General features: G+C 33.4%; 1 protein-coding gene across 3 annotated transcripts in view; it reads left to right on the top strand.

Moving 5' to 3' along the window:
* Positions 1-12,474, top strand: part of ACAP2 (ArfGAP with coiled-coil, ankyrin repeat and PH domains 2) — a 129,171-nt gene that overhangs the window by 56,064 nt on the left and 60,633 nt on the right. For all 3 annotated transcript variants that reach the window (XM_039850527.1, XM_039850525.1, XM_039850526.1), the window contains 2 exons: positions 5,225-5,344; positions 6,143-6,196. In XM_039850527.1, the coding sequence (XP_039706461.1) occupies positions 5,246-5,344; positions 6,143-6,196 (153 nt within the window). In that variant the 5' untranslated portion in view covers positions 5,225-5,245. The remainder of the gene's footprint in view (positions 1-5,224; positions 5,345-6,142; positions 6,197-12,474) is intronic.

The raw sequence follows: 12,474 nt of genomic DNA, 5'->3' as shown, positions 1-12,474 counted from the left end.
TCTGGGTCGTTCGCTAATTATATTTTTAATTTTTTGAGGAATGTCTATACTGATTTCCATAGTGGCTGCACTAATGTATGGCCCCACCAAAATTAGAAAATTAGAAAAGAGATCCCTTTTCTCCACATACTTGTTACTGTCTTTTTGATAATAGCCATTCTGTAAGGTATCAGGTGATATCTCATGTGGTTTTGTTTTGCATTTGCCTGATGACTACTGATGTTGAGCATCTTTTCATTTGTCTATTGGCTATTTATATGTCTTCTTCAGAGAAATGTCTGTTTTAGTCCTCTGCCCATATTTTCATTGCATTGTTTTTTTGGTGTTGAGTTTTGGATATTAACTCTTCATCACGTGTATCATTGGCCAATATCTTCTCCCATTCAGTAGGTTGTTTTTTTGTTTTGTTGATGTTTTTTTTTCGCTGTGCAAAACTTTTTAGTTTGATGTTGTCCCATTTGTTTATTTTTGTTTTTATTGCCTTTGCCTGAAGAGACATATCCAAAAACATTTTGCTAAGACCTATGTCAAAGAGTTTACTGCCTATATTCTAGTTTTGTAGTTTCAGGTCTTATATTTAAATCTTTAACCAATTTTGAGTTTATTTTTGTATATGGTGTAAAAAAGTGGTCTAGTTTCATTTTTGCATGTATTTGTCCAGGCTTTTCAACACCATTTATTGAAGAGAATGTCATTTCCCCATTGTATATTATTGCCTCCTTTACCGTAGATTAATTGACCATATAAATGTGGGTTTATTTCTGGGCTCTCTATTCTGTTCCATCAATCTAAGTGTTTTTAACCCTGTGTTAAAACCCTGTGTTTTTAACTATAATGTTATACTACCAACCTGTCTCTCTGTCTGCTTTTATGGAAATTTTTATTTTAATTATTTTTTGAATTATTTAATTATTTTTAAATTATTTACTGCCACCTATGTGGTACAAAATTTAAAGGTACAAAAATGTGTATGTACTCAGTGAAAAATTAAGACATCTAATCTCTTTCCTAAAGGAGAACTTTGAACTAATTTCTTGTGTGTCCTTTCAGACATTCTCTAAGCATATAAAAGTTGATGTGTATTTGTATTCTTCTCAACTCCAACAAAAATATGAACACTCTTCTTCAGTTTGTTTTTTTAAAAAAAATTTATCTCGGATGTTGTTCCTTGTTATTAATCATAGAGCTGCTTCATTCTTTTTAATAGCTGAATTATATTTTATTGTATGGATACATCATAACTTATTTATACAGTTGCTACCAGTGTTTTAGTGTGGCTGCAGTGATTGATTTCACATGTGTGTCATGTGGCTTATGTGCAGATATAGCTGTATAATACATTTTTTAAAGTGAAATCCTAGGTTGAAAGGTTTGTGAGTTTAAAATTTTGATAGCCCCTGCTAAATTACTTTCCATAGAAATTGTACTAACTTACACTCCCACCAACAATATATGAGCGTGTGTGTATCCCCATACCTACAGTATCTAAAACAGCATGTTATCATCACACTTTTGATCTTTGCTGTTCTGTAAAAAATAGTAATTTGCATTTCTTTTATTATAAGTGAGATTGAATTGTTTTTCTTGGTCATAAGATATATTTGAATTTCCTTTTCTGGGAATCATCTGTACATGTCTGTCAGGCATTTTTTTTAGTGACAGGTTGGGTTTCAAAAATGATTTGTAGACCTTTTCTTATAGTAAGGAAAGTCTCTTGTGATTTGCTGCTAATATTGTTTTCTCATATTGTCATTTGTCTTTTGACTAAGTTTATTTATTATTTTTTTTTTGTAGAAATGTTTGATGTAGTTGAATTGATCAATTTCTTTGTCTTTTGAGTTTTACATCTTTCTTTGAAACGTTTTTTGTACTTTGAGATTATAAAAAATATTACTTCTTTTAGTTTTCTGACTTAATTTTTATATTTAAATCTTTATTCCATTTGAAGTTAATTTGAGGGTTTCAAATTCAACTTGGATTCTTTCTTTTTTCTTTCTTCTTTTTTTTCCCCTTTAGATGGCTGTCCAGTGTCCTTATGTCATTTATTGGATAATCCCCCATCCCCTAAATTGGTCGGAATGTTACTTTAATCAAATGCTGCATAGTATTTGTATGTTTCTTGATTCTGTATGGTATTCTGTTGATCAATTTGTCTATTCACATCCATTATCCACTTTTAATTACTTGATTCTGTATGGTATTCTGTTGATCAATTTGTCTATTCACATCCATTATCACTTTTAATTACTGCACCTATATAAATAACATGGAGCTAATGTCCCCACCTCATTACTGTTTTTCACTTTTTTTCTTCTTGCATGTTGGATTCTCCATATGTATTTTAGAATTAGTTTTTCTGGTTTATAAGACATTATTATTATTATTGTTATTATTTTGTAATTAGCCAATTATTTAAAAGACTTGTCTCTGTCAGCAATTTTCACAGTGGGTTTTGTGGAACATTGGTCCTATGAGGCTGCTTCCCCTAAAGAGAATTCCATGTCAGATATTTTCGAGAACCATTGCATATTATAACTCCTCTCTAGGATTCACAATACACATTAATATATCAAAAGCTCTTAAAAGTTTAGTAATAAAGAAATCTATTTAACTTTTTAAACTGAGTTTCTCAGACTTATTTGAGCACAGTATCCTTATTTTGGTACAAAATGTTTCTGCAGAGTATTCTGTAGAATATATTTTGGGAAACATTGATCTATCATTATGTCTTCTTCATCTACATTTCATAACTCACTGTAATCTGGCTACAGCCCCCAGTTTCTCTTAAAACTATTCTCGCCAAGGATACTAGTGACTGCACCAGATGCTTTTAAAACTTGACCTATATGGATTTTCAACTTACTCATCGTCCATCTTTTGATATTTTCTTCTTTCTTGACTTTGGTGAAATTGTCTTTTCTTTCTATATTTCCTTCTTCTTCTTAGTCTCCTTTCTGGGGTCCTCACTCTACATGCTCTGCCCCGTGCTTTCTGTGTATGACATAGCACTGTAGCACTGACACTGAAGAAGGGCCAGGTTGGGACCCCGTAGTAGAGGCCTCACAGCGTCCCTGGCTTCACTTTTCCTTGCCCTAAAGCTTAACAATAGATTGTCCCCAGTGGCTTGACCTAGAGCTTGGAATGTCCTCTGCCATGGAAAGTTGCCCTGAAACTTATGATTAATGCCGTTATGCTTACTAGTCACAATCCTTCTGGTCTAGCGTTCTTTCCAAACTACTCCCATCTTTGTTCCTGGGTTGCTAACGCCACCGGAGGACCATGTTGCCAGAGGAACGGCTCCGTGAAGCATAACAGACCCCCTGGAACCATCATGCAGCACCTGGAATAATGCCCAGATTTTCTCTTAAATACTTACCTAAGCTGGACTGAGAAAATAAGGCAGTTTTAAAGGTGTAACTTGCTGCCTTCTCAGATCACCAGTGCTCTGACAATAAACACTTATTCTAAATATCCCAACTCCTGTATTGGTCTATTGGCTGAGGGGTGCAGGCAGCACGGGCCGGACTCGGTCGTTCTCAGGTTTCAACACTATTTGCTGATAACTCCCGTATCTATATCTATAGCACACTCCTGTTTTTTAACCTTCAAACATCTGTTTTCACTAGTGTTTGGTAGACTTTCTATTTGGCTTATCTCACCAGCCCATCTAGCTCAGGCCTACCTCACAGGCCCAACAGTGTTAAAACAGTCTCTGCTGGCCTGTATAGTGTCTGTGCAAAATTGTGTTTTGTGGCAGATGTAGCCTTTGGCAAGGAGAGCTCCAGCTGGATTTTTGCCCTGACTTTTTCTTTTTGTAGGAGATAGTTTCATAACTGTACAAGGTACTTGGCTGTAATTCTTAGATTTGTTTTCCCTCTTGTCTCCCTGAATACTGCCTTAATTCAGGCTCTCATGGTTTTTGGTCTAATATCATCTTTTTGCTTTGTATTTCTTTGTCTTTTTTTTTTTTTCTTTTTTTCCTTGTAGGTTATCATTTTACAATGGAACTCTGGTCAACTGACCCAATTAATGTCTTTAATTGTTTCCCATTTCCTTTCATATAAAATGCAAATGCCTTAGCATTGCACACAAGACTTTTCCTGATCTGGCCCTTCCTTGTATACATTTTCACACTGTACTAAGGTACTTAGTGCCACTGGTTTGCCCTGCCCTCTTAAACTTCTTCATCGAATAGTATCTTCCCATTCCCCATATTTTGATCGGCTAATTCCTCTTGGTCTTTAGGGCTTTTCTCAGATGTTACCTTTTACAGGAATCCTTTCTGATCCCTATAGACCTAGTTAGATAGCCTTCCTTTATTCCCTCATGCATGTTTTTATCATGTGTAGCAGTTGTGTTTGTGCTATATAGAATTTATCTACTTGTCTGTTGGTTAAAATTAGAGCTCCTGAGAGCAGACATAATGTTTTCAATTTCTTTTTCTCAGGGTCCTAGGGCAACAGTTTTAAATTATACTCCTGGGAACTTTTAGGTGTTTTCTAAAGTATTTCTGGGCCTTTATCCTCTTCTTGTTGCCCTCTTCCTTCTATCCCCTCAATACCTTTCCCTCTTTTATCTATAGCTTTACTTTTTTCTTTTTTATATTTATCATTCATCAAAGATTTTGTTTGTTTAAAGAAAATGTTCTGTATCTGAATGGAGGAAAAGAAAGAAGGAATGGAAATAGAGGTGGGGAGAGGGAGGAAAGGAGTGAAAGAGGAAGGAAGGAAGGAAGGAAGGAAGGAAGGAAGGAAGGAAGGATGGAAGGAAAAAGAAAGAAAAGAAAAGAGGGAGGGAGAGAGAGAGAAAAAGAGTCAATCCAAACACTTGGCACAATGCATTGGAGAAATATGGCTGATTAATCAATTTAGACATCTGCTTTGATAGAGTGATATTGACATGACCAACATTACTAACTCAGCATACCAGTTTACTCCCCTTTCCTCCAAAATACCAGTTTTTAAAAACTGTGAGTGTCTTTTACATAGTGCTTGTTCTGCCTGAAGTTCCCTTTTCTTCCTTTGAAGAGGTGCTTTAATAAATTTTTTGGAGTTAACTTATTGAGATCGAATTTGACTTAATAAAATGATTTTTTGTTGTTATTAGACAACCTCTGGGTCCTGGAAGGTCAACTTTTTTGGTACAACTGTCCTTTGACTTTACTCGTTCAACTAAATAATTTGTAAAGTTATTTTTAACCTGATGTAATGTCTTTCTTTTTCAGCTTGTGAAGCTTTGTATTGCGATGATTGATACCGGAAAAGCCTTTTGTGTTGCAAATAAACAGTTCATGAATGGGATTCGAGACCTGGCACAGTATTCTAGTAATGATACTGTAGTTGAGGTTAGTATTTTAAAATTAGTTAAAATGCTAAATACAATAAGACATTAATTACTTATGCATCTATTGACCTTATGAAGAGTTATAGTGGTCCTTTAAAATTAGAATTAGAAAAGCTGTCATTCGTTGCCGTTATCTTGTATAATTCTGTCTTCTTGGATAATTAGAAGTCGATGTTTGATTTGAGTTGTGAATGTAAGTTTACTTGCTGCTAGGTGAGCTGAGGCATCTACAAGAGGGCTGGAGCAGGGAGAAGAGGATCATACTTACTAGGAGGCTGCTTATAGAGGCAAGCAGAAAGCATTAATCTAAAAATAGTATCTAACTATATGTATGGGGGAGCTGTATAGGAAAGTTTTGATCAGCTCGCTATGCTGGGTTAGCCTGTCCCCCTTGCTATACTATGTGGCATTATGATATTCCTCTTTCATGAGGAATAATAATAATACGTGAAGAAATGGGTATAGTTTAAGTATTATTTGATCCACAGATGCCTAAATGGGCACAGTCTCGTTACACTTAATTTTACTTTTGGGCTTATATATGTCATTCCTGTTTGTTAGCATAATACTATTGTTAGGGCAGTACTGATTCTTTGACTATTCTAGGGTTTTATGTTACGACTGGTAGACTTGACCTCTGTAGAGCATGTCTATGAGGTAGTGAGATTGTCTTTAGAAATAAATGTTACTGTTTAAAATGTTAGTTGATCTTCCTGTTAGAAATTTTAAAGTAACATTTCTGTGGCCTATTTTAGTGGCTCTTAAATGACTTCGTTTTCTTTTGATTTCTTTCTCATAGACAAGTTTGACCAAGTTTTCTGACAGCCTTCAAGAAATGATCAATTTTCATACAGTAAGTGTCAGTAAGTAGGTGTTACTATGACCATGTTAGTTATTTTAGTACTTTTCTTTACTGGCAGCATTTTATAAAATTACTTGTTGGAATTCAATGATTTTGATTTGTCAACAGCTTTTTAGTTGGGTGGATCTAAAATGTGTGTGTGTGTGTGTGTGTGTGTGAGAGAGAGAGAGAGAGAGAGAGAGAGACAGTGAAAGTACACATTTTATTTCTCATTCTAAAATAGTGAAGTTATATATGAGTACACACCCATAAAAGTTATTTTTTTTCTTAGAGTTGTACCTTCGTTAGTTTTGAAATAATTATTTCAAGAACAAATTGTAGAAGTCATTATTCTAAATTTAGCTATTTCTTTTAATACTTACAAATATATTCCCTTTGTCTAATCAATTGCCAGTATTAAAGACTGCTGTACTCTTTGACATATTTATATGTATGTTTGAGACTTGAGGGCATTTTCCTTCAAGAATGAGGAATATATATTACTTTTGTGATGTCAGAAAATTCCTTTATAAATTTTATAGAAGTGTACTGGTAATATGGTACCTTATAAGCTATGCACTTCTTAAAATATTTTAAAAAGCTTACCATATATGCCTGTTATATAATTATTTATTCACTGCTTCAAAATTTATTGGTAGCTGTCTGTAACAAGAATATCAATACATATTCTTTATGAAATCTGCTAATTTTTGTTCTTAGTTAATTTGATTTTCTTTATTTTTATATACATATATTTTGGTGAACAGATTAAGAATGAATTTATCTGATAATACTTATTTTAATTGTAGTTCAAATTTTAGCTGTACCAAATTGGTATTACAAGTATCTGCTTCAATTCCTGCTTTCATTTCTTTTGAGTATATGTCTAGGTGTAGCATGGCTGGGTCATATGGTAATTCTATGTTTACCTTTTTGAGGAATCATCAAACTATTTTCCACAGAGGCAAAACTATTTTACATTCCCATCAGCAATGTATAAGTGTTCTAATTTTGTACATCCTTGCCAATACTTCTTATTCTTTATTTTCTTTATTATAGCCATTCTAGTAGGTGTGAAGTGGTATCTCCTTGTGGTTTTGATTTGCTTTTCCCTAATGAGTAATGCAGTTGAGCATCTTTTCATGTGCTTACTGGCCAATTGTGTATTTTCTTCCACCATTGTTACTGTTGTTGTCTATTCAAGTCCTTTGCCCATTCAATTTTTTAAAAACTTAATTCTTTATATATTTTGCATATTAAACCCTTATCAGATATATAATATTTATATATTATGATATATAAATATTTTCTCCCATTCTGTAGATTCTTTTCACTTTCTTGATAATGTTCTTTAATGCACAAAAGTTTTAATTTTGTTAAAGTCCAGTTTATCTGATTTTCTTCTGTTGCTCCTGCTTTTGAGATCATGTCCAAGAATCCATTGCTAAATACCAGATCATGAAGATTTATCCCTTTGTTTTCTTCTAAGAGTTTTATGGTTTTAGCTCTAATATTTTATACCAATTTGGTTTTTAATGACTTCTTAATAATTCTCATTTTGCCTTTGAATGAGCTTTGAAGCCAACGTATGGTATATTTGATTTCTCTTGAAATCAAGCCATCTTTTGGATTCAAACTTCTTAAAAAATGTAATATACTGAGAATTTTTTTTTTGGTAAAAGTTATTGATTTTCAATTAACATGATAGGTTAAGTGTTTTCTCCATAATTTATTATCCTTTGTAACAGTCCTGTTTCTGATATTTTTTAAATCAGTAAGTCTTATGTTATTGCTTTATATGAGAATACCTTGCTCTTTGTTAAAGTTTTATATGTGAAAAGTTATAGTTAAGATAAACTTTTTGGTAAAAAAATTGTTTAAATGTATGTTGGAAGCTTTCTTGTTAAGAAATCTTCCTTCAAAGTATTTTATAAATCTCTTTCTCAAATCTTTAATAATCCGGTTTGTTTGAAGCAAGGTCCGTAAGCATAATTTGCTTCAGGAGGGTAGAGATTGATCTTTTTAGTGACAGTGTTAATATGCACATAGTTTCCCGAACTGAATCCAATAATGTAGTTTTTTTGTTTTCTAAAATTGAAAGCAATCAATGTTTCTTGACTTTAACGTTGTAAAAAGAACATAACTTAGATTATTATAACATAAATTAGAGACAACTTAGATTGAGTTTAGGTTCCAATTATTAGCTATATAATTTGGTCAATTTACTTAATCACTTTCATTTTTCAATTTAGTGTTCTGAAAAATCAGAATAATGGAATTTGCCATGCCTATATGTGATAGTTTGTAAGGAACAAAATGTGTGAAAGTAGACTCTGGAGAGAACATTTCTTCCTTTACTATATCTGTCGGCATCCATTTAGGGAAATAGAGACCACTTAGGGTATTTCTAATAGAAAGGTTTTAATATAGTGATTTGGTCACAAAAGTGTTAGAAGAGTTGGAGAATATAAAAAGCCAAGGTAATGCCACCTAGAGATTAGTAAACATGGGAAGTAGCTATTGCCCCTAGGGCTGGTGGAACAAAAGTGAAAGTGGTGTTAGCAGAGCCCCCAAGTACTGAACTGTTGAAAATACTGCCATTGTTACCAAGCCAGGAGGCTGGGAGCTTGCCTTCCTGTTGCTCTAAGAGCCAAGGAGCCTACAGTGCCATTGACACTGTCCCTGATGGTCACCGATGCCTCTGAAAGTTGGAGTAGCTCACAGTTGCTCACTGATGATTGTGTGAGAACTGAAGCAGAAAAAAAAGTGGCTTCTCCTTATCTCCTGCTTCTTTATCTAACATTGGCTCCCATTGGCAAAACCTAACCTCTTAGCTTGTGTGGGGGTCTGGGAAATATACTTTGCATATTTCTAGCTCCTGGCAATATCGAGGAGGAGTCTGTGGAAGGGTGATGTAGTGGTGACAGCCAACAACCAGCACACCAACCGTAAAGGCTATAGTTTTAAAAATATTTTTGGTTGGCAAATTATTGTGAAACTTAACAATTATTATCCTTAAAAGTTCATGACTTTTTTCCATATACTCCAACTCCAGTACATTAGCAAAATATACCCCAAATCCAGCTATCAGTTTCTCTGCCACCTTCAAGTCTAAACTACTCCACCACCTCTTGTGTAGTATTATATAAAACCCTTCTGACTTGTGTTTCTGCTTCTATTCTTGCCCTTCTACAATGAGTTCTGTATATGGCAGCCAGAATGAACTTTTAAAAAATAAAAATTAATTCACAGCACTCCCCTGCTCTCTAGCTCCCCATCACACTCAGGATAAAATCCTAACCATCGCCTGCCAAGCCCTACATGATCAGGCTCCTGCTGATAACTGCCTAATCGCATCTCTACTCTCTGCCTGGCTGCAGCCACTTGGGCTTTTTGTTCTTTGAACATGGCAAAGTAATTTTCATGTTAGGGCCGTGGCACTTGCTACCTGCTCTGTGTGGAATGTTTTCCCTCCACATCTGTGTGTGGCTAGTTTCCTTACAATATTTCTTCCCTTTCTGTAGGTCTCCTTCACTTTTTTTAAGTCATTACCTCTCAGAGTTGCCATCCTTGACTACCTTACAATCACTTTCTGTCATTTTACCCTGCCTTTCACACACACACACACACACACACACACACACACACACACACACACGTATACGAATATAGTCTGGTTTTTAAATAGATGTACTTATTTTTTTTATCTGGTTTTTAAATAGATGTACTTATTTTTTTTATCTGTTTTTCTAAGTTCAATGACTACAGGCACTGTTATATTGATCTCTGCTACTATCACCTAGAAGCGTTTTTGGTAGAAACGAGTTACTCATGGCAGGTTTAGGGAAACTGAGATTATGAATTTATGAAAACTCATTTTTTTATAGTCATTAAATTAATAAAAATATGTTAAATCAGTAGGAAAGCACATTGGATAGACAATTAAAAGTAATGCTCTTTTAATTTTTCTTTTACTGCTGCTTGTACTTGAAAAATTTTAGGATCTCAGTTTTGACTGCAAAATTTATTTTGTTTTAAAAAGAAAATTTGCAAACTAAGAGGAGATCACTATTTGTCTGTCTCTCTGTCTAGAGATTTAAAGGCTATAGGTTGGTAAGCTTGTGTGTGCTTACATATATATATACTTATATAATTACACATAGGGAATTCTTTATCTAATATTATACCCAGATGTTCTGCGCTTTTCTGTTTTTATTACCATATTTCTTTTTACAGCATCTCAGAAATTCTCCTTCTAATAGATATTCATATGAAGTTGTTAGACCTTGGTTCATTTTCTTTCATTTTCTTTCCTTTTATGGTTGTTAGGCTGTCTGCTTTACCTGGCCTTTTTGTTTCCTGTTAACAAATACTTTTATTTTTTCTCAGTAGGACTAAATTGTGTGTAGTTGAATCAGAATTCTTATATTTGTGGTAAGGGTTTTTCCCTCATCATAACACACTGTATACTTCACATTAACTAGAATATAGATAGGGATGACACATATCTTGTTTACTGTTATATTTCCAGTACTTGCACAATTCTCTTCCCGGGGAAGTCATTTAATTTTTCTAAGCTTTACATTCCTCCCCTCTAAAATAAAAGAGCTTTAATTTTATAATAAAAAGATGACTTTTGATTATAAAAATTCTAAGATTATAAAGCATTACTTATAAGACTTAAACATGATCTCAGAGTCACTTGTTAAAATGTGGGGAAAACCTAGTTACAGAAAATGCTTTATTTTAGTAGCAATTTTTACAATGAAATTTTGATTACATACTAGTAGAGGATAGAGGAGGCTTTATATGATAAGATAAACTGCTTTCTAAAAGATAATAAATACTGGAATCTGCTTTACATTCTGCAGCAGAGCTCATAACACTTAGGTTTTGGTATATCAGTTTTTGTCAGGATAAAAGGCTGGCTATTCTAGAGATGTCATTTATGAATGACTTTGTGGACTTAAGTAAATATTGAAATAATGGAACCATTTGAGGTATTAGCCAAGTAAGATTAAACATAGTTTGAGATTAGATTATCTAGTCATTTAAAAAAATTTGGATTCTTTCATGATTTATTTCCTGTGTAAAAATATATAATACTGTTTCTTATTCCTTACAGAATGAGAATTTCCTAGGATACTCTAACTCTTATGTCTTAATAAGATTCCAACACATGCCTTTTCCAGAGCTGGTCATGTATACTACATTCTACTGAGTACTAGAGTTGATTTAATACTGACCTGTTTTCCTGGAATATATAATTTGTGTAACCTCACTGATGACCCTTGGATTCTAGTTTGCCATTGGTATAAGGAACTTGAAGTATTTATTTGATTATTATCTTTACTGAATCAAGCTTTAAAGTTGAATTACTGCATCAATTTTATGAAAATATGTGACTTTTTTTGTTTTGATTTTTGTAAGTTTGATTTTCCGTATTGTATCTGCTCAATCATTCAACAAATGGTTTTAGGTAATGAGAAAACAGGTAAGTAGTTTTGTGATTCCCAACTGTTCTTATCTCATGGCACAGATAGACATTGGTGGTTGATTATATTTGTATGGGACACTGGAGAAAACTGGTGGGGGACATAAGGGTGTCATGTCCTGAGTGTTGGTGAAAAATATTTAAATTTCTTTATGGAATTATGTTAAAATAATTAATATTTAATAAATAATGTTTTCAGTAAAATTATGTTAACATGAAACACATAGTGTTATGGAAGATAGTACACATTGAATGTGTATAACACTTCCAAATTATTTTTAAGAAAATTTAATGTGAAATTTGAGCTCACTTCTGTGAATATGACTTTAAAAAAATAGGTGTTATACAGGATATGGTTTCAAGCAATTCCTGATCAAGATTTTAAAATTGATGATCTTTTCAAATTCGTGGTTATTGTCAGTGATGAGAACTTTGTCGGTATAAGTAGGCATATTAGTGAAAGGCAGATGAGTATTTATTACCCATTCCTCTTGATTGACAGGATCGCTGTTTTTTAATGTAATTAGAATTTAAATAATTTCATCTCTTTAAATTTTACTTTAAAGGAGCAAATCTTCATTAAATGGAACTACTCTTCCTCTTCTTTCATTAACACATGTAATGCTTAAGTTTTCTGGGATAAATTGAATGTATTTTAAATAAAATAATAAACTTTTCTGTAGATATATACAGAATTTGCCCTACCTACTCTATACCCCACCACACCCCACTTCTACCCACTTTTAATCATTCTCTTTGTAAATTCAGATTATAGCACTAACTCCCTAGTGACTTG

This window comes from Pteropus medius, unplaced genomic scaffold, assembly GCF_902729225.1.
Source record: "Pteropus medius unplaced genomic scaffold, Ma_sr-lr_union100, whole genome shotgun sequence".
NCBI lineage: Eukaryota > Metazoa > Chordata > Mammalia > Chiroptera > Pteropodidae > Pteropus > Pteropus medius.
Note: the sequence above shows the minus strand (reverse complement) of the source record. Positions and strands in the feature narration are given on the sequence as shown.